The sequence below is a fragment of the Heterodontus francisci genome, chromosome 10 (genome assembly GCF_036365525.1).
Source record: "Heterodontus francisci isolate sHetFra1 chromosome 10, sHetFra1.hap1, whole genome shotgun sequence".
In the NCBI taxonomy this organism is placed as follows: domain Eukaryota; kingdom Metazoa; phylum Chordata; class Chondrichthyes; order Heterodontiformes; family Heterodontidae; genus Heterodontus; species Heterodontus francisci.
In genome coordinates, this window is record NC_090380.1 from 28,754,165 (window position 1) to 28,777,945 (window position 23,781).

At 45.8% G+C, this 23,781-nt stretch overlaps 1 protein-coding gene across 5 annotated transcripts in view; it reads left to right on the top strand.

Annotated features, from left to right (window-relative positions):
* shroom2a (shroom family member 2a) overlaps positions 1-23,781 on the top strand; it is a 257,740-nt gene that overhangs the window by 118,517 nt on the left and 115,442 nt on the right. Inside the window, exon 1 of one of the 5 annotated variants that reach the window (XM_068040347.1) lies at positions 11,544-11,634. The exons of the other annotated variants lie outside the window; for them this stretch is intronic. Within the exon in view, the coding sequence (XP_067896448.1) occupies positions 11,609-11,634 (26 nt within the window). The 5' untranslated portion in view covers positions 11,544-11,608. Of the gene's footprint in view, positions 1-11,543; positions 11,635-23,781 lie in introns of those variants that run through there. 5 annotated transcript variants of the gene reach the window in all.

Genomic DNA, 23,781 nt, shown 5'->3' on the forward strand with positions numbered 1-23,781 from the left:
TCTCCTACACCCTCATCATGTAGGGCTAGGGTTGTGTACCTAGTTTGTCCCTGCAGATCCCTTTAAACGCTTTGAGCAGTCTTGTTAGGTCTCCTCTCAGTTCTGCGTTTACACAGGAGACTACAGTGTCTAATTTCCCTAACATTTCAGTGTTGAATATCCGGATGGTAGGGGGGTTCAATTTGGGAATCCTCCAAGACTCCCTCTAACTCATCCTCACTGTCCCGTTCACCCTCCTCTTTCCTGACTGCCTGATAGACATGTGCTTGTTTGTCCCCTTCCTGTCTGTAATACTGTTGTAACATATTGATGTGGCACAGCCTTTCCCGTGGTCTGGGGTGTCAATTATATAATTCACCTGGCTAATCCTCTTTATTACTCTGTATGGGCCACTGAACTGGGCTTTCAGTGGTTCTCCCTGTATTAGTACTAGCACTAACAGATGGTCACCGGGCTGAAATATTCTGGCCTTAGCATGTTTATTGCCTACCTCTACATAGTTGTCTGGGAGGTTTTTAGGTGTTCCTGAGCCACTGCACAGGCTCTCATGAGCTGTTCTCAGAATATGGCGATATAGTCTACCTGGGAAGATTCATCCCTGTGTCCCAAAAACCTCTCCTTGATTAGTTTTAGAGGACCTCTCACCTCATGTCCGTAAACCAATTCAAAGGGACTAAAGCCAGTGGATTCATTGGGTGAGTCCCTGGTGGCAATCACCAGAAATCCCAGCCCTTTGTCCCAGTCATGGGGGTACTCATAGCAGTATGCCTTGATCATTGTCTTTAGGATCTGGGGGTACCTTTCCAAAGTCCCTTGTGACTGTGGGTGGTAGGTTGAGGAGTTTATCTGGGTTATGCCCAGATTACCCATGACCTTTTGAAAAATACTGGATTTATAATTTGTGCCCTGATCCAACTGGATCTCAGCAGGCAGCCCATATCGGGTGAAGAATTTGGTTAGCCCCTCCACCATACCTTGGCAGAGATAGTTCTTAGAGGGATAGCTTCTGGAAATCAAGTAGCCACATCCATAATGGTGAAAAGATACTGGTCGCCCCCTTTTTTCGGCAGGGGTTGCACACAATCTGCAAGCACTCTGCTGAACAGTTCCCCAAAAGCCGTTATTGGAATTAGGGGTGCAGGTTTTATTGCAGGTTGAGGCTTCCCCACAACCTGGCATGTGTGGCAAGTCTTACAGAACTCCACCACATCCTTGTGGAGTTGTGGCCAGTGAAAATGCTGTCTTATGTAGGCTTGAGTTTTTCTGATACCGACATGTCCAGCTATTGGAATCTCGTGGGCTATTCTCAATATTTCCCTAAGGTAGCTTGGTGGCACCATTACCTGGTGAACCACTGTCCACTCTTTGTCTGTGAGGAGGTCTCCACTTCCTCATCAGCACCTCATTCTTTAAATAGTAACACTCTGGAACGCTCTCTGCTTCAGATTCAGTTTGGGAAGTCTGTGCTAACTTTTTAACCCTGGGCCGGCTTGCTCAGCCTTGAACAAGGAAGACCTGTTTAATCCATCCTCTAGGTCCTCTAACTTCCCAAAGAAGGTTTCAGATAACCAGACAGTAGGGTCATCTGTCTGCAGTGCCAGTTCAGCCTCCTCTGACGGAGCTTGTTTGGTGATGGACCAGGTCACCAGACAGTCAAGAAAAATGCCAGGGACCTTTTCCTGTAACTGCTCTGTCTCCCTGACCTGTTTTGGTCTCTCTAAAACCATTCGGAAAGCTGCTACCACCTTCGCCCCTTCCAGATCATTACCCAGGAGCAGATGGACCCCATCCACAGGTAAAGTAGGGACAATCCCCACAGTTACTGGTCCTGAAACAAGGTCGCACTCCAGGTGCACCCGGTATAAAGGTATGGGCATATACTTTCCTCTGATATCTATTAGCACTCTTGCATTCAGTGCACTCTCTGGGGGAAAGGTCCTGCCTTTTCTCAGCAGCAGGGATTGTATCCCTAAGTATGACTATGAGCTTACTCGCCTCACTCAAGGGGTATGGGGTCACTTTTCCTCTGGACACAAAATCCTGGTAACTCTCAGGGATTTTGTTAAGATTTCCCGTACACTCAGCTGTAGGTTTACTGGGTTTTACTGCCACAATTAAAGCCACAGCCTGGTCTGCTGTGCTTTCCATCAGGGCCCCTTTTCCTGCACTGGTCTGGTGTGTCCTGACTAAACCTGTGGGTTTTCCCTGTAATTTCCAGCAGACAGCTCGAAGGTGACCTGCCTTGTTGGAATGGAAACATGCAGGCTTCCGGGCATCTATCCTTTTCTCAGCACCTTCCTTTCTGACCTGAGGAGGACCCCCTGTGTTTCCAGTTCTCCCTTCTCGCTCATGGCTGTTTATCCTCCTATCGCTCACCCACTTTCTATCCTTTTCAGGTTTTTGGAGGTGACTAGGGAAGGGTTTCCCTTGGGGCAAGGGCTTGTGAATAAGGGTATAATCATCAGCCAAGATTGCTGCCTGCCTGGCTCATGGAACCTTTTGTTCCTCCACATGGTTTTTTATGGAAAGGGGAAGCGAGTTTTTGCACTTCTCAAGGAGGATCGCCTCTCTGATGTTTTCATAGGTGGACTCTACCTTGAATGCCCATATCCATTGGTCAAAAGCGAGTTGCTTAACCCTCTTGAACTCAATGTAAGTTTGTAAAGGCTGCTTTCGGAGAGTTTGAAACTTTTGGTGGTAAGCCTCCAGTATTAGCTCATTTGCACTCAGGATAGCATTTTTAGTCATCTCATAATCTGATGAACTCTCATCAGGCAAAAGTGAATAAACCACATGGGCTTTTCCTGTTAGTTTGCTTTGCAATAACAGTGTCCAGCTCTCTAATGCCCACTTCAACTGTTTTGCAAGCTTTTCAAAAGAGATGAGAAATGCTTCCACATCCCCCTCATTAAACTTTGGTATCAACTGGGAGAACTTTAAGCGCTCAGCACCCGGTCCTGAGCTCGGGGTAACTCACTCACTATAGCAGTGCCTTCACTGGGTGCATTGGGCCTTCCCCTATTCTGTTCGAGCTGCCTTAACTCCCTCTGGAAAGCTCGCTCTTCTCCCTTTCCTCCCTTTTTCTCATTCCCCCTTTTTTCCCTGTCCTGGAATCCCCCTCTTTCTCTCTCTGGAAAGCTCTTTCTTGCTCCCTTTCCTGAAACACACTCTGCTCTTTCCCCTTCTGGAATTCTAATTCAAGTCTCCTCTGTTCTAGTTGTACCTTTGCTATTGTTACTTTGTCTGTTTCAGTTTCTATGCCTGTCTCCGATTCTTCAGTGTCAATTTTAAAATGGTTGGCCACAAGTTTTAGGATTTCTGACTTCCCAGCTACATTCCTCAACTCTTCAACAGATAGGGCTTTTAACTTGGTCCAAGTTACTTCATTCTGTTCTAGGAAGGTATTGGCCTCAAATGTGGACATTTTCGTACTCTAGCACTGAAAACCGCAAAAAAACCTATATGGAAGTTTTTAAATTATTGCTAGGGATCAATTTGGTTTTCCATTTCTAATTCCCTGTTTGTCTTTGGGTTTGATTTTGGCCAAGCCCCTGGATTTCTATTACGGTCAAGGGAGGAGGGGTTGAAGGGCATCCCTCTTTTCCCTCCCCTTGTTAGACCACAACAGGCAGGTTTAATTCTTGCGTCAAGTGGATGCACTGGCCAATTCAGTAGGTGTTTGATTACTTACTTGCTATGATCATAACAAGAACCAATTGGACAGGTTTTCTTGAGTTAAGAAAGAAAGAGGTTAACTTTATTGTACCTAAATCGAACTGGAAAAAAATAATAAACAACGCGCCAACTTGCACTCTGTCTCACACACTAGAGATTTACACACACACAAATAGGTTACAGAGTGGGGAAAGGTAGATTGGTTGAGTTACAGTCCATGAAAAAGGGTATACAGTCTGTACAGTTTGTTGATTCGGTTGGCTTCTAGCAGAATTCGGTATTCCTGAGGCTTTTAGTTTGAAAAGGTAGATGACTGGTTCGGTGAGTGTCTTGGAGATAGCAATGCTGATGATTTCCTCCTTCGGGGTTTTTGATTGTAGCCGGAGTATGCAAAGGTGGTTAGTCAACAAGCAGGATTTGAAAGCTTTCAAGCTGGAATGGAGAGAGAAAGGGACCCCCAATTCGGGCCTGTTGATGTCAGAGTCCAGTTGCTTTTCCTCTGCTGCAGAGCAAACACCAGCTAAAACCATAGATGGGGTGGGGCTTGTTACATGACAGCCACTCAGTGATTCAAACATAGCAGTTAGCAGCATTTCACTGTTTGGAAAAAAGAACAGGCAGTTCCATTAAACCTCCTAGGTCTTGGTTCTTGTTGGGAAATGCACAGACATTTCGTCTCACTCCTCACAGTCCTTTGTGATATAGGATACAGTGTATCAAACTAGGTGGCCATCCTAAGCTGCCAGCAGTCATCCTTTTTTAAATGTTCTTTTAAAATTTCTTCAAAAACAATAAAGTCAGATCTCCAGTCAGTGGACCAAAGAAAATTATAATTCAACAAAACGAATTGGCATAACAATATCATGTGGAGTGAATCGAGTATGAACAGGTATCCAAAAGGTAGCTCAGAGTGTGAGTTTTGAACACCTTTGTAAAGGAGGAGAGGGAGGTGGGGAGAGTTAGGGAGGGAATTTTCGAGCTTGGGGCATGAACAGCTGAAGGCACGGCCACCAGTGAAGGAGTGAAGGAAGTTGGGGATTGCCAAGGGGCCAGAATAGACAGAACACAGAATTCTCAGAGAGTTGTAAGTCTGGAGGAGGTTACAGAGAACAGGAGAGGTGAGACCTTTTTCGTTTATTCACTTTATGGGGTGTGGGCGTCACAGGCTAGGCCAGCCCTTGAGAAGGTGGTGGTGGGCTACCTTCTTGAACTGCCGCAGTCTGTCTGGTGCGGGTACACCCATGGTGCTGTTACGGAGGGAATTCCAGGATTTTGATCCAGTGACAGTGAAGGACCGACGATGTGTTTCCAAGTCAGGGTGGAGTTTGGCTTGGAGGGGAGCTTGCAGGTGGTGGTGTTCCCACATATCATCTGCCCTTGTCCTTGAAGGGATTTGAACTCGGGTCCTTCAGGGAAGGAACCATGCCATCCTTATTTTGTTTGGCCTAAATGTGACTCCAGTCACACATTATGTGGTGGTTGGGGTTTGCGGGGGCACTAAATGCTGACCTTGCAGTGTCGCCCACATCCCTAGAACTGAGGACATGATATGAAAAACACAACTGGCCGCATGATTTGCTGAAGCACTAGTGATGATGTTGAAATTATCTGGGGGAGGATTCAGAGAATCACCACCAGGAGAATCCTAGGGTTTTAGAATATCTAGCAATAAGAGCACCTCACAGATTTAAACCTGTTGCGTTGGAGCAACGAATGTGGAGATGCAGCTTGATTTTGTCCTTAAACCACTGAGAAAGTAGGGCAATATAGGTGCTAACAGCTACAGTTCACTGGTACATTTACAGTGTAGGAGTGGAGGAAATGAGTACACGTTAGCAAGCCTCAAGAAAGATGACATTTTCGGAAAGTTATTTTCCTGTCGAGTTGTGGAATATATCAGAAGTATTTAAAGCCGCGTTAATTCTTTTGAAAAGGACCTGGATTAATATCAAGTGAAGAATTGGCTATAAGCCACTGATCAAATACTCTGTGCACCCGTCCCGTTGTGAAGTGCGGACTGGGGAGGGTTAAACAATTTTAAAATCATTCTTGGTGTGTCATTTGCAAGGTCGACATTTGTTGTCCTTGAGAAGATGGTGGTGAGCTGCCTTCTTGAACCACTGCAGTCTACGTGGTGTAGATACACCTACAGTGATGTTAGGAAGGAGTTCCAGGATTTTGACCCAGCGACAGTGAAGGAACTGCGATATAGTTCCAAGTCAGGATGGTGTGTGGCTTGGAGGGGAACTTGCAGGTGGTGGTGTTCCCATACATCTGCTGCCCTTGTCCTTGTAGGTGGTGAAGATTGCGGGTATGGGAGGTGCTGTATCAATATCGTGGCTCCAATGATGCAGATAATTACCAGCTTTGTTTTCACGGGAGCTTCAATTATGGGTATTCTTTGCTTTTGAGGTACAGTGAGTTCGGGTCTGTTGAATGGAGTGGGTCTTCTCCCATTCTGCACATACTTCTTGTGCCACTGCTTCTGTGTTGCCATCTGCTGGCGATGTAGCAGCACTGCACACACACAGTTTCAAGCTGAAGAAAATTAGTTGAGGATAACTTGCGTGTATTCCAACTGTCCCCAGAATGGAACCATTAAGAACAACAGCTGGGGCTCTCATGATGGCTCAGCATACAGGCACACTGTAGACATGGTATTAAGCTGTAAACAAAAAAACGGTCTCGGTTTGAAGCCTGGCCTTCGCTGAATTAGATGAACTTAGCTGGGACAAGGATTGAGGCTACAACAGGGCGAGGGGTGAAAAGTCACCCTGGTTCCCTGCTATTTGGCGACCTTGTTAAAAATGTATGTGCTCATTATGGGTGATGGCACTGTTGTACTGTAGTTACTGTTATAACTGGGCAGCTAATTTGCATACAGCAAGATCCCACAATTGTGATAATTGTTCTTCTTTCTTCTTCTTTGGCCTCCTTATCTCGAGAGACAATGGGTAAGCGCCTGGAGGTGGTCAGTGGTGTGTGGGGCAGCGCCTGGAGTGGCTATAAAGGCCAATTCTAGAGTGACAGACTCTTCCACAGGTGCTGCAGAAAAATTTGTTTTTCGGGGCTGTTACACAGTTGGCTCTCCCCTGGCGCTTCTGTCTTTTTTCCTGCCAACTGTTAAGTCTCTTCGACTCGCCACACTTTAGCCCCGCCTTTATGGCTGCCCGCCAGCTCTGGCGAACGCTGGCAACTGACTCCCACGATTTGTGATCAATGTCACAGGACTTCATGTCACGTTTGCAGACGTCTTTAAAGCGGAGACATGGACGGCCGGTGGGTCTGATACCAGTGACGAGCTTGCTGTACAATGTGTCTTTGGGGATCCTGCCATCTTCCATGCGGCTCACATGGCCAAGCCATCTCAAGTGCTGCTGACTCAGTAGTGTGTATAAGCGGGGGCTGTTGGCCGCCTCGAGGACTTCTGTGATAATTGTATGATTGCCTTAAGAGTGATGTCCCTTTAAGATCTCAGTATGCTAACGAGATAGGTACCAGGCTGTAGTCTGTAACACCCAGACGAAGGTTCTGTAAATAGTTTGCTCTGTACTGTATATAATAGTTTAGCTTTTAATAAACCTGTTTAGAGATCTTCAACGAATCAACGAATTGGACTCCACGCAACTCATTTATGTTGCATCAGACAACATAAAGAACTCATTATATGGTGGCAGCCTAGGTGAAAACACAAGATCTATGATCTGAAGACCACAGGTAAAACAGCTTTGAAAATGACCCTTCCTACAGCCACCAGAGAGAACGTTCAAAAGAAATACTGGCCCAAACAGTGGAAAGGAAAAAGAATCTACCTCTAGCTGTAGATGACAGAACATAGAACAACAGGCTTCAAGTAAATTCCTGCGATTGGGTGAGTCATTGTGCCAAAAAGTGCTTAAAAAGTTGATTTTTTTCAAAGGCTCCATTTAAAAAAAAACTGGCAAAATCCAATTCCTTTAAGACTGATCGAGGTCGACGCCATTACAGGAGGCATCTGACAGCCAAAAGCACAGGAGAGTCTCCATCCATGCAGCCAAAGGTAGAAAAAATTCACTAAACCACTTGACCGTGAAGAAGAGTTTCCATTCATGCAGCCACTGCTAAAAAAAAAAATCATTAAACCACTTGCGCGTGAAGAACACAAACAAACTCTAGCAAAAATAAGCAATTTAACTGCCTATTGAGCAGTTGTGTAAACTGACAGGCTTAAGTGCTGAAAGCAAAATAAACACAGGACACAGTCTAACACTTGCTTCTCTCCATCCAAGCAGTTAGTCTAGATAACAGAGAATGTCTTAAAGGGGAAGGAGCACAGAGTGAATAAAGCAAAGTTAAATAAAGTGCAGAAAGCAAAAGAACAGCAGAAAGATGGATACCAAATTGCCCAGCATGAACTGGAAGGACGTTCAAACTTTTTAAACAAAAAATGTAGTTATGCTTCAGAGACCAAGTGATTGTAGAACCAGAGAAGCAGCCTGTAAAAATGATAGCAGTTGGAAATGAGGGGTTACACAGAATCAAAACCTCTGGCTTATCTGAAGAGGACCAGAAAGATCCCACAAAGATATGGAAAGTGCCAGACGATCAGTTCCGATTATGAGTGAATTTTAGAATTCACCACCTGGAATTGATTTCCTACAGGCAACAGCTACAGGAATCAATAGATCAGTTCGTCAGCAGATGCCGTAGTAAGGGCAACAAATGTGATTATTCAGAAACAGAGCTCTCAGAGCGTCTAATGGAGCTGACGATTGTCTCAACACCCATTGAAGCATTTCAGAAAGACTTCTTGGAGGAAAAAGGAAGGTCACAGCATTGATACGCTGCTAGAAGATGGCGGGAAATACTTAGCCATTGTATTCGGACAACAGCATCTGCGAACATTAGATGCAGCCAACAGTATCAGCACCATAACTAGGTCGCAAAAAGCAAGCTGTGTGGTTTGTCCCACTTACCGTGAAGTTGTCCTGCATTTCAAGATCTGTGTAAGGCGTGCAGTGCAAAAGGACACTGGGCCCACCTATGCAAGAAATTTGGCTCCAAAGACGCAGCCAGAAATCACAGTAGGACACAAATCATTGACAAGCGCACCACCTCAACTGCAGTGGCTCTTAGTGAAAGTACAGGGGTACGACTTGGACATCTGCTACAAACCAGGTACCAAAATGGTCACCTTGGATATGCTGAGCAGATTGCCAAACCCGAGCAAGAACGAAGAAGTTCCACTGGATCTGCAAGCAGACAGCATGGACATCTAAGGGTAAGATGTGCTCAAAATTGATTTATTGTATTTTGATCAGCACAAATGTGACCGACTGCAATCAGAAACAGCCAATGATCCACAACTGAAGGCACTGTGGAGAGTCATCATAGAAGGTTGGCCTGATACAGTAAAATAGGTGCCAGAAACCCTCAGGTGCTTTTGGCCTTATAAAGATGAACTCGGTATCTCGAGAGATGTCACCTTCAAGGGAAAACAAGTGATTGTGCCCAAAGCTTTCCGACAGGCCATCTTGTCACAACTTTACCAAGGCCATATGGGTGTAGAGCAAATGAGATGACTGGGATGAGACACTGTTTATTTGCCAGGGGTCAATGGTGACATCGAAAAGTGAGGATGTGTGAGGCATGCCAGAGCCACCAACCACAACAATGAAAAGAGCCTCTACACCCTCACGAGATTCCAGCAGTCCCTTGGTCCAAATTCGCCACTGATCTATTTTCCGTTAATGGAGACGACTTTACCTTCGTCACTGATTACTTCTCCAAATTTCCAATTGTCAGACAGGTAAAAGACACTTCAAGCGTGGTCATCACGGGTACATTGAGTGTCATATTCAGTCTGTTCGGTGCATCTGAAGAAATCATTTCTGACAATGAGCCACAGTATACTGGCAAACCTTTCAGGGATATGTGCACCAAATGGGACGTAAAGCATGTGAAATCCTCACCGTACTACCCGAGATCTATTTGTCTTGCGGCGTGACTGGTTCACACAGTCAAATCACTTATCCTGAAGTGTAGGACCAACGAAACAAGATTTTCATGTTGCCATGCTCCACCTCAGAGCTGCAACTATGGATCTGGGCTTACTGTCACCAGCACAGATCATGTTTGGCAGCCAAGCCAAATCAATCAGAAACAGAGCTCTCAGAGCATCTAGTGGAGCTGGTGATTGTCTCAATACCCACTGAAGCATTTCAGAAAGACCTCTTGGAGGAAAAAGTGATTTGACTGTCAAATTCTCTGAGATGCAGGAGACACTGCTCGAAAAACAAGGGACAATGAAGATGGTGCATGACCGACACGCAGGGGTGGAACTACCTCAGCTACATATTGGACAAAAGGTCAGAGCCATATACCCCGCAATAAGAACATGGTTACCAACAGAGGTATCCAAAGTATGCGATGAGCCAGGTCCTACAAGATTACAACATTTAATGGAGCAGTGCTGAGGAGGAACTGAAGCCAACTAAGAGAAGTGTGCAATACTTCAATTGCGCACAGCGGACTTGAAAGAATACACTCTGACGATGAGGGCAGATGTGACAACAGGACAACAACCAACACATTGACAACTTGTCTGCAAACCCAAAACAGCCACGGGTGAAATCCACATCCCCAGAAAGTTATACCATAACCAGATCTGTAAGAGTTGTCAAACCACTAAAACGATATATGGATTCTTAAACTTCTATACCTGTAAATTTTCTAATCGCTATCCCGCTTAACTAATCTTGATATCTAATTTCATGTGTTTTTACTTGTAGCATATGAGACTTATCTTTGGGAAGAAAGGGGACGTTGTATGATTGCTTTAAGAGTGATGCCCCTTTAAGATCTCATTCTGCTAATGAGATAAGTGCCTGGATAGCCTCGAAGCCAGAGTCACTCTGCAACTGTAACACCCAGATGAAGGTTCTGTAAATAGTTTGTTCTGTATTGTATATAATAGTTTAGCTGTTAATAAAACTGTTAAAGATCTTCAATGAATTGGACTCCACGCATCTCATTTATGTTGTCAGACAACATAAAGAACTCATAACAATAATCAGATCATTTCTGTTCAATGACATTGGTTGAGAGATAAATATTGGCCAGGACACCAGAGAGAAGTCTCCTGTTCTTCTTCTAAATAGTGTCATGGAATCTTTTATGTCCACCTACAAGGGCAGATGTGACCTTGGTCTAACATCTTATCTGAAAGATGGCACCTCTGACAGTGCAGCAACCCCTCAGTATTGCACTGAAGTGTCAGCCTGGATTTTGTGCTCCGGTCTCTCGCATTCAGAGGTAAGAGTGTTGCTGACTTAGCCATGGCTGACACTTCAACAGAGGCAGCTGAGCCGTGATAGATTATAGAGCGACTTCTGACCCGCGGACTTTGGAACCGCAAGTGGACAACAGCTGGACAAAGCTCCACAAGTGGACAGCAAGCAAACGGCATTCAGGGCAATCGAATTCTTCTGCGAGCAGCCAGCCATAACAGGGCTACAGATTAAGAAGCACGTAGATAAGGCCTGAATAGGCATCGGGGGAGTCTCAGTGGTTTCCCCCAATTGCCTTGTCATGCTGAATAGCTTTCAGTTTATGTTTTTATTATGTGTGCTGGCTAGTCTCACGCAAATTAAAAGACAAGAGCAGCTCACCAGGATTAGTGATTAATGGGACAGATTCTCTTAGAGAGAGGTGAAGCCTGTTACGTTGCTGTTTGGAATGATAAGCGGGAGGGATGGAGGATTTGCACTTTCCCCTCCCCCTATGCGACATGGCACATTCCGGGCATGGGTAAACTGGCAGCAAGCTGCTTGAGGTCGCACAGATGTATTTGTGGATTGAACAGGAGGAGTCTTTTTAAAAGAAAAAAAGCTAAGTGCAGGCCAGAGATGGAGAGAGGCAGTGACTGTTTACAAAGCAGCAGAATGTGACCTTGATGGCTCTGTTCTTGTTAACCATTGCGTAAGTATTACCTGAAACCCAGATTTGTGTCTGTTGTAGATAGACATTGAAGAAGAAGAGAGTTTTCACTTCACAGGTGATGACCTGAGGCTTCTAGCTATTGAAAGACCTCAGAATGTGTTCACATCAACTGCCATCTTATCATTATCTGAACAAAGCAGTGGAAATTGTTCTGTGGTGTGAGCAAAGTCTCATTGTTCAAAGAAAGAATGACTTGCATTTATATAGCGACTTGCTTTTATATAGCGCCTTACACAATCTCAGGATGTCCCAAAAGCTTTACAGCCAATGAAGTACTTTCTGAAGTGTAGTCACTGTTGCAATTTGGGAACCACAGCAGCCAATACGTGCACAGCAAGCTCTCACAAGCAGCATAATGATCAGATAATCTGTTTTAGGTATTGTTTGAGAGATAAATATTGACCAGGACACAGTTGAGAACTCCCCTGTTCCTCTTCAAAATAGTGCCACGGGATCTTTTATGCCCACCTGAGAAAGCAGACGGAGCCTTAGTTTAACATCTTACCTGAAAGACGGCACCTCCAACAGTGCAGCACTCTCTCAGTACTGCACTGAAGTGTCAGCCTGGAGATCTGCTCAAGTCTCTGGACTGGGGCTTGGATATAATGCTGGCATTGAGCTCACTGCGAGGCCTTCAGGAGGCTGGCATATATTTTCTTGCAATGCAAAAATAATGGCAAGTTATGAAGCGCCAAGCTTCTCACGCAATAGTCAATGAACACTCCAGTGTTGCTGCAGTTGTAGACAACACAATCTGTTCGGGTGGTTTACTTGTTTCTTCATTGCATTTTGCCACAGAACAGTAGGATGCAAGTTAATCACGACACAGAGATTTGTGGACCAGAGCCGAGCCACTAACCCCACAAGTGAAGAAGGTGGAAAATTTAGCAAGAGCTACCCAAGGCCATTCTCACGGCAGTTATCCAATTTTCCCGTCATTCAAAGAAGCTGTGCTCTGGGCAGACCAAGGCAGGGGCATGGGTGGTCCATGACAGGACATTTTTAACCAATGTATTAAGATAACCAAGGCTGATGCTCAGGTGCAGTACTGAGGGAGTCCTGCAGTGTCAGAGAGAAAGTGTTCCCATTCGTGAAAGGATTGAGAACGAGAGGGCACAGATTTAAAGTATTTGGTAAAAGAAGTAAAAGTGACATGAGAAAAATCTTTTTCACGCAGCGAGTGGTTCAGGTCTGGAATGCACTGCCTGACAACATGGTGGAAACAGGTTATATTGAAGCATTCAAAAGGGAACTAGACAGTTATATGAAAAAGGAAGAATGTGCAGGATTACGGGGAGAAGGCGGGGGAATGGAACTGAGGGAATTGTTCTTTCAGAAAGACAGTGCAGACATGATGGGCCGAATGGCCTCCTTCTGCACTGTAGCCATTCTGTGATTCTGAGGTGCCGTCTTTCGGATGAGACATTAAACCAAGGCCCCATCTGCCCTTCTAGGTGGATGTAAAAGATCCCTCGGCACTATTTTGAAACCGTGCAGGGGAGTTCTGCCAGTGTCCTGGCCAATCATTATCCTTCAACTAAACACTTAAATAACATGATTTATTTCATTGCTACTGACTACAATTCAAAAATACTTTATTGGCTGTAAAGCACTTTGTAATATTGTGAAAGGCACTATATAAATGCAAGTCTCTCTTTCTTTCTTTCTTTCTCTCTCTCTCTCTTTCAGACGTTCCCATTAGTTCTGCATTCCTATTACTGTTCCTGTGGATGTGTTAACTGGTTTCCAGGTAACAGTACAATACGCCTCTCTCTGAGCAGGTGGTGTGCAGCTGTAGCTCTCGTCCACCGTTTACATAAAGACTGAGATTATGATGGCCTCCCCCATGTCAGTTCTCCTATTATTGACGCTGGTAGGTTTCCATGGCAGCGGTTACATCAACTGGGCTCAGGGGCAGTGACTATTGGATGATTACTGCAGCAAACTGCAGAAGCCAAGGTAAATAGTTAAGGAACAGATACAATGAGCTGAATGGCTGAAAACTTTCTGGAATTCTAGGTCCAGGGAGATAAAAGCACAGGCCAAGTGGAATAGGTACAAAGCACTAAAGAATTACAGGATAATGCCATTACTCTGACCCATATATTGAAAAAATAATCTTGTTCTTGAGATCTAGTTCCTGACGGCATGAGAGTCAAATAACAAGTGTGCAACTGTAGTCATGTGTTGACCAGACTGGTTACTAGGCCAGCTGGGGGGGGGGGGGGGGGTTGGTTGGGTGCGGTTGATGCAGGGCAGGGGGGTTGGTGAGGTTTGGATGCACGACATTCGTGAAGCAGTTTGGTGTGTGGGGTCAGCCGACAGCTTTCAACCAGGGCTCAGTGACTCTGAAGGTCATTGGTCTAATCCCCACTTCAGAGACTTGAGCACGTAATCTAGGCTTATACTCCAGCGCTATACTGAGGGACTGCTGCACTGTCGGAGGTACCGTCATTTGGATGAGACATTAAACTGAGGCCCTGTCTGTCTTCGCATCATAGGAAATAGGAGCAGGAGTAGGCCATTCGGCCTGTCGAACCTGTTCCGCCGTTCAAACAGATCATGGCCAATCATCTACCTCTCTGCCATTTTTCCCCACTATCCCCATATCCCTTGATGTCATTAGTATCCAGAAATCTATCGATTTCTGTCTTGAACATGATCAATGATTGAGCTTCCACAGCCCTCTGGGTAGAGAATTACACAGATTCACCACCCTCTGAGGGAAGAAATTCCTCCTCATATCAGTCTTAAATGGCCTTCCCCTTATTCTGAGACTGTGTCCCCTAGTTCTAGACTCACCAGCCAGAGGAAACATCCTATCTACATCCACTCTGTCACACCCTGTAAGAAATGTATAAGTTTCAATGAGATCACCTCTCATTCTTTGAAACTCTAGAGAATACAGTCCCAGTTTCTGCAATCTCTCCTCATAAGACCTAGGGTTTAGTCTGATGAACCTTTGTTGTACTCTCTCCATGGCAAGTATATCCTTTCTTGGATAAGGAGACCAAAACTGTACACGCTGCTCCAGGTGCGGTCTCACAAAGGCTTCATACAGTTGCAGCAAGACAACTCCACTCCTGTACTCCAATCCCCTTGCAATGAAGGCCAACTTACCATTTGCCCCCTTAATTGCTTGCTGCACCTGCATGCTAGCTTTTAGTGACTCATGAACAAGGACACCCAGGTCTCTTTGGACATTGTCACTTCCCAACCCCTCTCCATTTAAGAAATACTCTGCCTTTCTGTTTTTTCTACCAAAGTGGATAACTTCACACTTATTCCCGTTATATTCCATCTGCCATGTTCTTGCCCATTTACTTAGCCTGCGCAAATCCCCTTGAAGCCTCCTTGCATCCTCCTCACAACTTACATTCCCACCTAGTTTGAGTCATCAGCAAATTTGGAAATATTACATATGGTCCCCGCGTCCAAGTCATTTATATAGATTCACAGCTGTGGTCCCAGCGCTGATCCTTGCGTTACCCCATTCGAAACACCTTGCCATTCCTGAGAATGACCCGTTTATTCCTACTCTCTGTTTTCTGTCTGTTAACCAACTCTCAATCCATCACAATATATTATCCCTAATCCCATGTGTTCTAATTTTGTTTACTAACCTGCTGTGTGTGACCTTATCAAAAGCCTTTCAGTGGAACATGAAAGATCCCATGGCCCTATTTCAAAGTGGAATTTTCTGGTGTACCCAAAAACCAGCATCACTAAAATCAGATTATCTGGTTATTTACTGTTTGTGGGAGTTTGCTGTGTGCAAATTGGCTGCCATATTTCCCTACATAATATCAGTGACTACACTTCGAAAGTACTTCATTGGGTATAAGATGCTTTGGGATGTCTTGTGGTTGTAAAGGCGCTATATAAATGCAAGTGCTTTGTTTTTGGAGGAATTTCCTAGTTTATTACCAAATTTATGAAATAGAATTGTCACGTTGAAATTTGACCTTGCAACCTGTCAGAAGCGTTTCACAACCCTACCAGTCCCAAGCTCTGTATTGACAGGAGAAATGAAACCACTATTGTTGTTTTGGCTGTGTTTAATTCAGTTTTATTTTGTTTGGGGTGGGGTGGAATTATTGTGCTTGTCAAGGTGACCTGAGGGAGTCTACTGTTGGCCTGGACGCATTTATTTATCATGGAAACCAATCAAGGCAATAGTGCAGGATGAAAAGAGCACAATAAAGTATGAGGTAAGTCAGTTCATGATTTGGTGAAGGCAAGGTAGGGGTTTGAAAAGCCAGAAGCTTGGAAGAGAAGAAAAGACTTCAGAAGGTGAAGCTCCAGATTTTTGAGGCCCTTGGGGAAAAAACTGGAGTAAAAGAGGGAAACTCTGGTGAGGCTTGATTTCAACAGTGAGCAATAGAGTGGAGGAAGGGCGGAGGGCAGTGTATTTGGAACTTATAAGGAACAATGCCTCAAAACAACAACAACTTATATTGTCAAAGCATAAAAATGTTTCAATGTGTTTCATAAGAGCATTATCAGACAAACTTTGACTTGGAGCCACATAAGGAGCTATTAGGACAGGTGACCAAAGCTCGGTCAAAGAGGTAGGTTTTGAGGAGTGATTTAGAGGAGGGGAGAGAAGTGGAGATGTTGAAAGAGGGAATTCCAGAGCTTAGGGCCTTGGCAGCTAAAGGCACGGCCACCAATGGTGGAGTGATTAAAATCGGGGATGCTCAATAGGCCAGAATTAGAGGAACACAAATACCTCCGAGAGTTTTGGGGCTGGAGGAGGTTACAGAGATGGGGAAGGGTGAACACTCGGATGAGAATTTTAAAATTGAGGTACTGCCGGACTGGGAGCCAATGTAGGTCAGCGAGTACAAGGTGACGGGTGATCGGGACTTGATGCGAGTTAGAATACAGGGTTAGGTCTCGATGTTAAAATTCTGATCTTTGTAATTTAATGATTATCTGACAATCTGAGATGAAAGAAAAAGCCACAAACAGAGTGTTAATTCTTTAATTTCTAGATTGGTCACACTGCACATCAGCAGTGAAAATGTTATTGTTAATAGGCTGCAGATCTGTATAACAGTAATCTAAAGTTCTACATTAGAACAAGGGATTTTCCCCCCAAAAATATACTCCATAAAATTTGTAAAAATACATTACCTAACAGTTCAAATTTGACATTACATAAAGTGCAATACAGACCAGTTTCTTTCAGTACAGTACTTGAGGTGCCTCACTACACCTACCATTACGGGTTATATTTACAAAGTACATTAACATTACATGTCAGATTGACAGTTTGAACAGTTAATGCAAATGGATCGATACAATACTACATGTTGCATTTATGTTGTTACACCTGACTCCAAACTAACCACAGCAGAGAACGTCTGATAATGCACATCCCACTGTGAGATGAAATCAGATCTATATGTTATAGCTGCTCAAACATGACATCAGGAAGAGTGAGTGTGCATACACACACCCCTCCCACACGATCATCATCTCACACAGTCATGCGCACAGTCTCTCAAGCACAAAATGTTTGACCAAGTATCACATAAATGGCTGGTTAACAAAACAGGAGGGTCAGTGACAGCTTGGATAAAAAATTAAGGACAGAAGACTGAGTCGTGGTAAGTGGTTGTTTTTCAGTCTGGAGGATGGTAGACAGTGGTGTTCCCCAAGGGTCAGTGCTGGGAACCGCTGCTTTTATTTGATATACATAAATGCCTTGGTTATTGGAATACAGAGTAAAATTTCAAAATTTGCCAATGATACCAACTTGGAAATGGGGCAAAGGGTAAGGATGATGCCAGTCGACTGTAACAGGACATAGGCTAGCAGAATGGACAGACAAGTGGCAGATGGAATTTAATATCGAGAAATATGAGGTGATGCATTTTGGTAAACAGGATAGGGAGAGGCAACATAGAGCCGGCATAGGCTCAATGGGCCCAATGACCACCTTCTGTGCTGTAATAACTATCTCTGTTATACTCTCTCACATACACACACGCACGCGTGCACAGACATACATATCTCGCCATTACACACACCCATGCACACCATTCTCATTTTGATTTGAGACAGTACAGTTGACATCTTCCCTTGACTGAGATTTAATTCACATACTTATGTCATGGAGGGCCTGCCTTTATTTACCCGTTGTCAACCCCACCCCCCCACCCCCGATTCCCATGGTTCTGTATTCAACAAAGCCTTAACTCCCATACAGACAGAAGCAAAATAATAAAAAATTCCCAGGTTGCTTGTTGAACAAGCTGAGCATTTCGAAAGCTAAGCCATGCTGGGGAAGGGTGGGGGGAGTTGTGGGGAGGAAAACCCCAGAGAGCTGGGTGGGGGTGGAGGTGGGTGGGTGATGGCAGTGAAAGTGACGTGAGGTGGTCAAGTTGGCAGCACAAGATGAGTTTTGTCGTTATCTGATTGTGTAAAGGAGAGATATCAGATCAGGTGCTTGTTTACACCCCTCCCTTTGAGTGCAGGGGAGATGTATACAGAGAGGCTGATCAATATTCGCCACCTCACACTATTGGTCAAAGTTAAAATTGCCCCCACCTCCCTGGCCGAACTTCCTCTCTTCACTGTGTGCAGTAACTCCAGAAGCCCAGATTTCTGAGGGACCTGTCTGCAATTGGCCGAAGGGTCTGTTCCTACCCTGCCCCTAGTATTGTTATTGTAGATGAACCTTGCGTGAGAGGAAACAGGGTCAGATCGTGGAATAATTTGCAGCTGGGATGACCTCTGGACTGAGGTCATAGAGTCATAGAGCGATACAGCACCGAAATAGGCCCTTCGGCCCAACGAGTCCGCCCTGACCATCAACCACCCATTTTATGCTAATCCTACATTAATCCCATTTCCCTCTCACATCCCCACCTTCCTTCCCTCAATTCTCATACCACCTACCTACACTAGGGGCAATTTACAATGGCCAATTTGCCTATCAACCTTCAAGTCTTTGGCATGTGGGAGGAAACCGGAGTACCCGGAGGAAACCCATGTGGTCACAGGGAGAACTTGCAAACTCCGCACAGGCAGTACCCAGAAACGAACCTGGGTCGCCGGAGCTGTGAGGCTGCAGTGCTAACCACTGTGCCGATAAGGATGTTTGCTGACACTGTGTTAAAGATCTAAATGTGTTATTTCAACACCACTATTCACCCTGTCAGGCATCCGATAAGCATTACAACAAGTTAAACAACGGGTTATAAAACATGCAGTCACTGAAGTCAGATCTGTACATGTCTATTTATTGGCCTGGGCTCAACATCCTCAATGCAATAATGGCCTAAAATAGTTGTTAACCAGGCTCAGTTAGTGACACTCCTGTCTCTGAGTCGGGACCCCACTGCAGAGACGTGAGTACATAATCAAAGGCTGACACTCTGTGCAGTACTAAGGGAGTGCTACTGTGTTGGAGATGACATCTTTCAGAGGAGACATCAAGCCGAGATCCCATCTGCCCTCTCAGTAAAAGATCCCATGGCACTATTTCAAAGAAAGGCAGGGGAGTTCTCCCCATGGCCTGGCCAATATTTATCCCTTAACCAACATCATTAAAACAGATTATATGGTGGTTATTACATTGCTGTCTGTGGGAGCTTGCTGTGCACAAATTGGCTGTTGTGTTTGCTACATTACTGCAGTGGCTACTCTTCAAAAGTAATTTCATTGGCTGTAAAGAGGTTTGGGGTGTCCTGAGGTCTGATAGAGTCGTTTCTCTTTATCCACTCTATCGAATCTGTTTATCGTTTTAAACGCCTCAATTAGATCTCCACTCAACCTTCTAAACCCCAAGGAAAACAAGCCAAGTTTATGCAACCTGTCCTCCTCACACTTTAAGCCCCGGTGTCATTCTGGACTATCCTGCTGGCAGTCTTTGCTGCTGTGTTTTCATAAACATCATCTGTTTTGTATTGGCAATGGAAGGTTAGATGAAAACCAAAATTCAACCTCCTGAGCATTCAGCACTCTCTGAGCTGGTCTGAGAGGAGAGCATTCACCTATGGAGTTGGTTTCAGCTGTGACGATATTACAGCAGTACTATATACATAGAAAGTTCTCAACTGTATGTGCTCCTTGCTGGCTGTGTCTGTCCTGCACTGCTGGCTAACCTGTTTTTATCAATCCATTGCATTTGGGCAATGTGGGCTGTGTGTGAATTGAGAGTAGTGGGAAGAGGAGGGGGGGTGTTATAGCCTGAGAGGGGGGGGAGGGGAGTGATGGTATGTTCTGAGAGGGGGGGGGGGAGGGGAGTGATGTTATGTTCTGAGAGGGGGGAGGGGAGTGATGTTATGTTCTGAGGGGGGGGTGGGGGGAGTGATGTTATGTTCTGGGGGGGGGGGGTGGGGGGAGTGATGTTATGTTCTGAGAGGGGTGGAGGGGAGTGATGTTATGTTCTGAGAGGGGGGGAGGGGAGTGATGTTATGTTCTGAGTGGGGGGGAGGGGAGTGATGTTATGTTCTGAGGGGGGGGTGAGGGGAGTGATATGTTCTGAGAGGGGGGGTGAGGGGATTGATATGTTCTGAGAGGGGGGGGTGAGGGGAGCGATATGTTCTGAGAGGGGGGCTGAGGGGAGCGATATGTTCTGAGGGGGGGGTGAGGGGAGCGATATGTTCTGGGGGGGGGTTGAGGGGAGCGATATGTTCTGAGGGGGGGTGAGGGGAGCGATATGTTCTGGGGGGGGGGGTGAGGGGAGCGATATGTTCTGAGAGGGGGGAGGGGAGTGATATGTTCTGAGAGGGGGGAGGGGAGTGATATGTTCTGAGAGGGGGGAGGGGAGTGATATGTTCTGAGAGGGGGGAGGGGAGTGATATGTTCTGAGAGGGGGGAGGGGAGTGATATGTTCTGAGAGGGGGGAGGGGAGTGATATGTTCTCAGAGGGGGGGTGAGGGGAGTGATGTTATGTTCGGAGAGGGGAGTGATGTTATGTTCTGAGGGGGGGGGGTGAGGGGAGTGATATGTTCTGAGAGGGGGGGTGAGGGGAGTGATATGTTCTGAGAGGGGGAGGGGAGTGATATGTTCTGAGAGGGGAGGTGAGGGAGTGATGTTATGTTCTGAGAGGGGGGGGGTGAGGGGAGTGATATGTTCTGAGAGGGGGGTGAGGGGAGTGATGTTATGTTCTGAGAGGGGGGGTGAGGGGAGTGATATGTTCTGAGAGGGGGGGTGAGGGGAGTGATATGTTCTGAGAGGGGGGTGAGGGGAGTGATATGTTCTGAGAGGGGGGTGAGGGGAGTGATATGTTCTGAGAGGGGGGTGAGGGGAGTGATATGTTCTGAGAGGGGGGTGAGGGGAGTGATATGTTCTGAGAGGGGGGTGAGGGGAGTGATATGTTCTGAGAGAGGGGGGTGAGGGGAGTGATATGTTTTGAGAGGGGGAGGGGAGTGATGTGTTCTGAGGGGGGAGGGGAGTGATATGTTCTGAGGGGGGAGGGGAGTGATATGTTCTGAGGGGGGAGGGGAGTGATATGTTCTGAGGGGGGTGAGGGGTGTGATATGTTCTGAGAGGGGGGTGAGGGGTGTGATATGTTCTCAGAGGGGGGGTGAGGGAGTGATGTTATGTTCTCGGTGGGGTGAGGGGAGTGATATGTTATCAGTGGGGGGAGGGGAGTGATATGTTCTCAGAGGGGTGGTGAGGGGAGTGATGTTATGTTCTGAGAGGGGGGAGGGGAGTGATGTTATGTTCTGAGAGGGGGGAGGGGAGTGATGTTATGTTCTGAGAGGGGGGAGGGGAGTGATATGTTCTCAGAGAGGGGGTGGGGGAGTGACATGTTCTCAGAGAGGGGGTGAGGGGAGTGATGTTATGTTCTGAGGGGGGGGTGGGGGGAGTGATGTTATGTTCTGAGAGGGGGCAGGGGAGTGATGTTATGTTCTGAGAGGGGGCAGGGGAGTGATGTTATGTTCTGAGAGGGGGTGAGGGGAGTGATATGTTCTGAGAGGGGGTGAGGGGAGTGATATGTTCTCAGAGAGGGGGTGAGGGGAGTGATGTTATGTTCTGAGGGGGGGTGAGGGGAGTGATGTTATGTTCTGAGAGGGGGGAGGGGCGAAGCATGCTCATGGAATGTTATTTCGAAGGCTGCAATAGGTGTTTTGGGAGGCTTTTGCCAGTGTTTGCTGCATGGGCATGTCCACCTTAGTTGCTTATACTTTTAAACATCTTCTTGCACCTTTTTTGTTGCGATGTGTGGAGGCAGGGTTGAGCAGTTGAGGAGAGCAGAGGCCCATGTATTGGAATAAGGTACAAACAATCGTGCTGTTTTATACAGCAGAAAATATCACTGGTTCTCCTTGGGAAGCAGGTACTTAGATGTGTCACAAGGAAGGCAATTGATGGGGAATTGTACAAAGAGCGATGCAGATGACCCTAAGGGTAGGATGGAGATTTTGCTTTAACCGTAACCATAGTCTCATGTCCAGTGGGTTTCGTTATGTGACTACTGGGTTATGTTCCTGGTGGCAATTTGTGAACTTTATTTACAGTGGGGCTTGCTTCTTTCTGCACCTCTAGAAGCTTGCGATAGCAAACTGGGCCACACAAATAGAGAAGGCGTCTCTGAGGAATTGCTGGAAAGGCTGATGCGGCAAATAGGGTTGCCAACTCAGGCTGGCCGTGTTCCTGGAGGTTTCATCACATGATCTCCTGCCGCCAACAACTGCCCCTCCCCCACTCTTCTGCCATTGGTTCATCGACACATCCACCGTCATGGTGCTCCGTCTTCCTGAGGTAATTTGGAAATGAACAGGCTTTTAATTACCGGAATGAATGATTCTTCACTCTCAGTCCAACAGCTGTCTCCAGTATTTTTATAACCAATAAATGAAAGTGTTCAACAAATATGAAGAAATCTCTTTTTTTGGCTATCTCTTTGATTTTTTCCCCCTTGGTTGTATTTGACAGTGTCTACAGTTTAATCTATCATTCCTGGAGACACTGGGACAATCCTGGAAGGTTGGCAAGACGAGCATCAAAACCTCTGAGATTCGTGCCCAGTCCAGGTGCCAGCTGGATGCACTTGTTTTGTTGCCTTTGAGTGAGATTCAAAGAGGAATCTGAGGCCTCAGGATCTGTTCAGTAATTACATGAGCCTGACATTGAGTTTAAGAAGGGGCAGTGACCCTCACCTCGGGCATATTTTTACCATTCTTGGCACATGAGCATCACTGGCAAGGCTAACATTTATTGCCCATCCCTAGTGTCCTCTTGAGGTAGTGGTGAGCTTTCGCTTTGTATTGCTGCTGTCCTTGTGGTGATGGTACTCCCACTGTGCTCTTTGTGGTTTAAGCGATCGAGTTTCATGTTGCACAGAACATAAACTGTGATTTAAATGAGTGTTAAGAGGACTCTTTGGATTCTTCACACTCTAAGCGGCTCTTGATCAGAACGGCAGGCACGTGCGTTGAAACCTTTTTGCTTCACTGCACTGTTTATAATGAACACTGTAACCTCCCTTTGATCAGTGCAGACTCAACACGACAAAGGCATAGAGCAGACTGGTGGTCTACTGGTGTTCACTTGATGATTACGGCACTGAAATTAATCAGAATTCCAATAAAAACCTCTATAAACTGCACATTATGGAGTGATTACCAAGTTACAATCTCAGCAATTATGATAGAATCATAGAGTTTTATAGCACAGAAATATGCCCTTCGGCCCAACACGCCTATTCGGACCATCAAGCACCCGTCCTAACTAATCCCATTTCCCCGCACTTGGCCCATAGCCTTGTATGCTGTGGCGTTTCAAGTGCTCATCTAAATACTTCTTAAATGTTGTGAGGGTTCCTGTCTCTACCACCCCTTCAGGCAGTATGTTCCAGATTCCAACCACCCTCTGGGTGAAAAAATTCTTCCTCAACTCCCCTCTAAACCTCCTGCCCATTACCTTAAATCTATGCCCCTTGGTTATTGACCTCTCTGCTAAGGGAAAAAGTTTCTTCCTATCTATCCTATCAAAGCCCCTCATAATTTTGTGTACCTCAATCAGGTCCCCACTCAGCCTTCTCCGCTCCAAGGAAAACAATCCTAGCCTACCTAGTCTGTCTTCATAACTGAAATGCTCCAGCCCAGGCAACATCCTGGTGAATGTCCTCTGCACCCTCTCCAGTGCAATCACAGCCTTCCA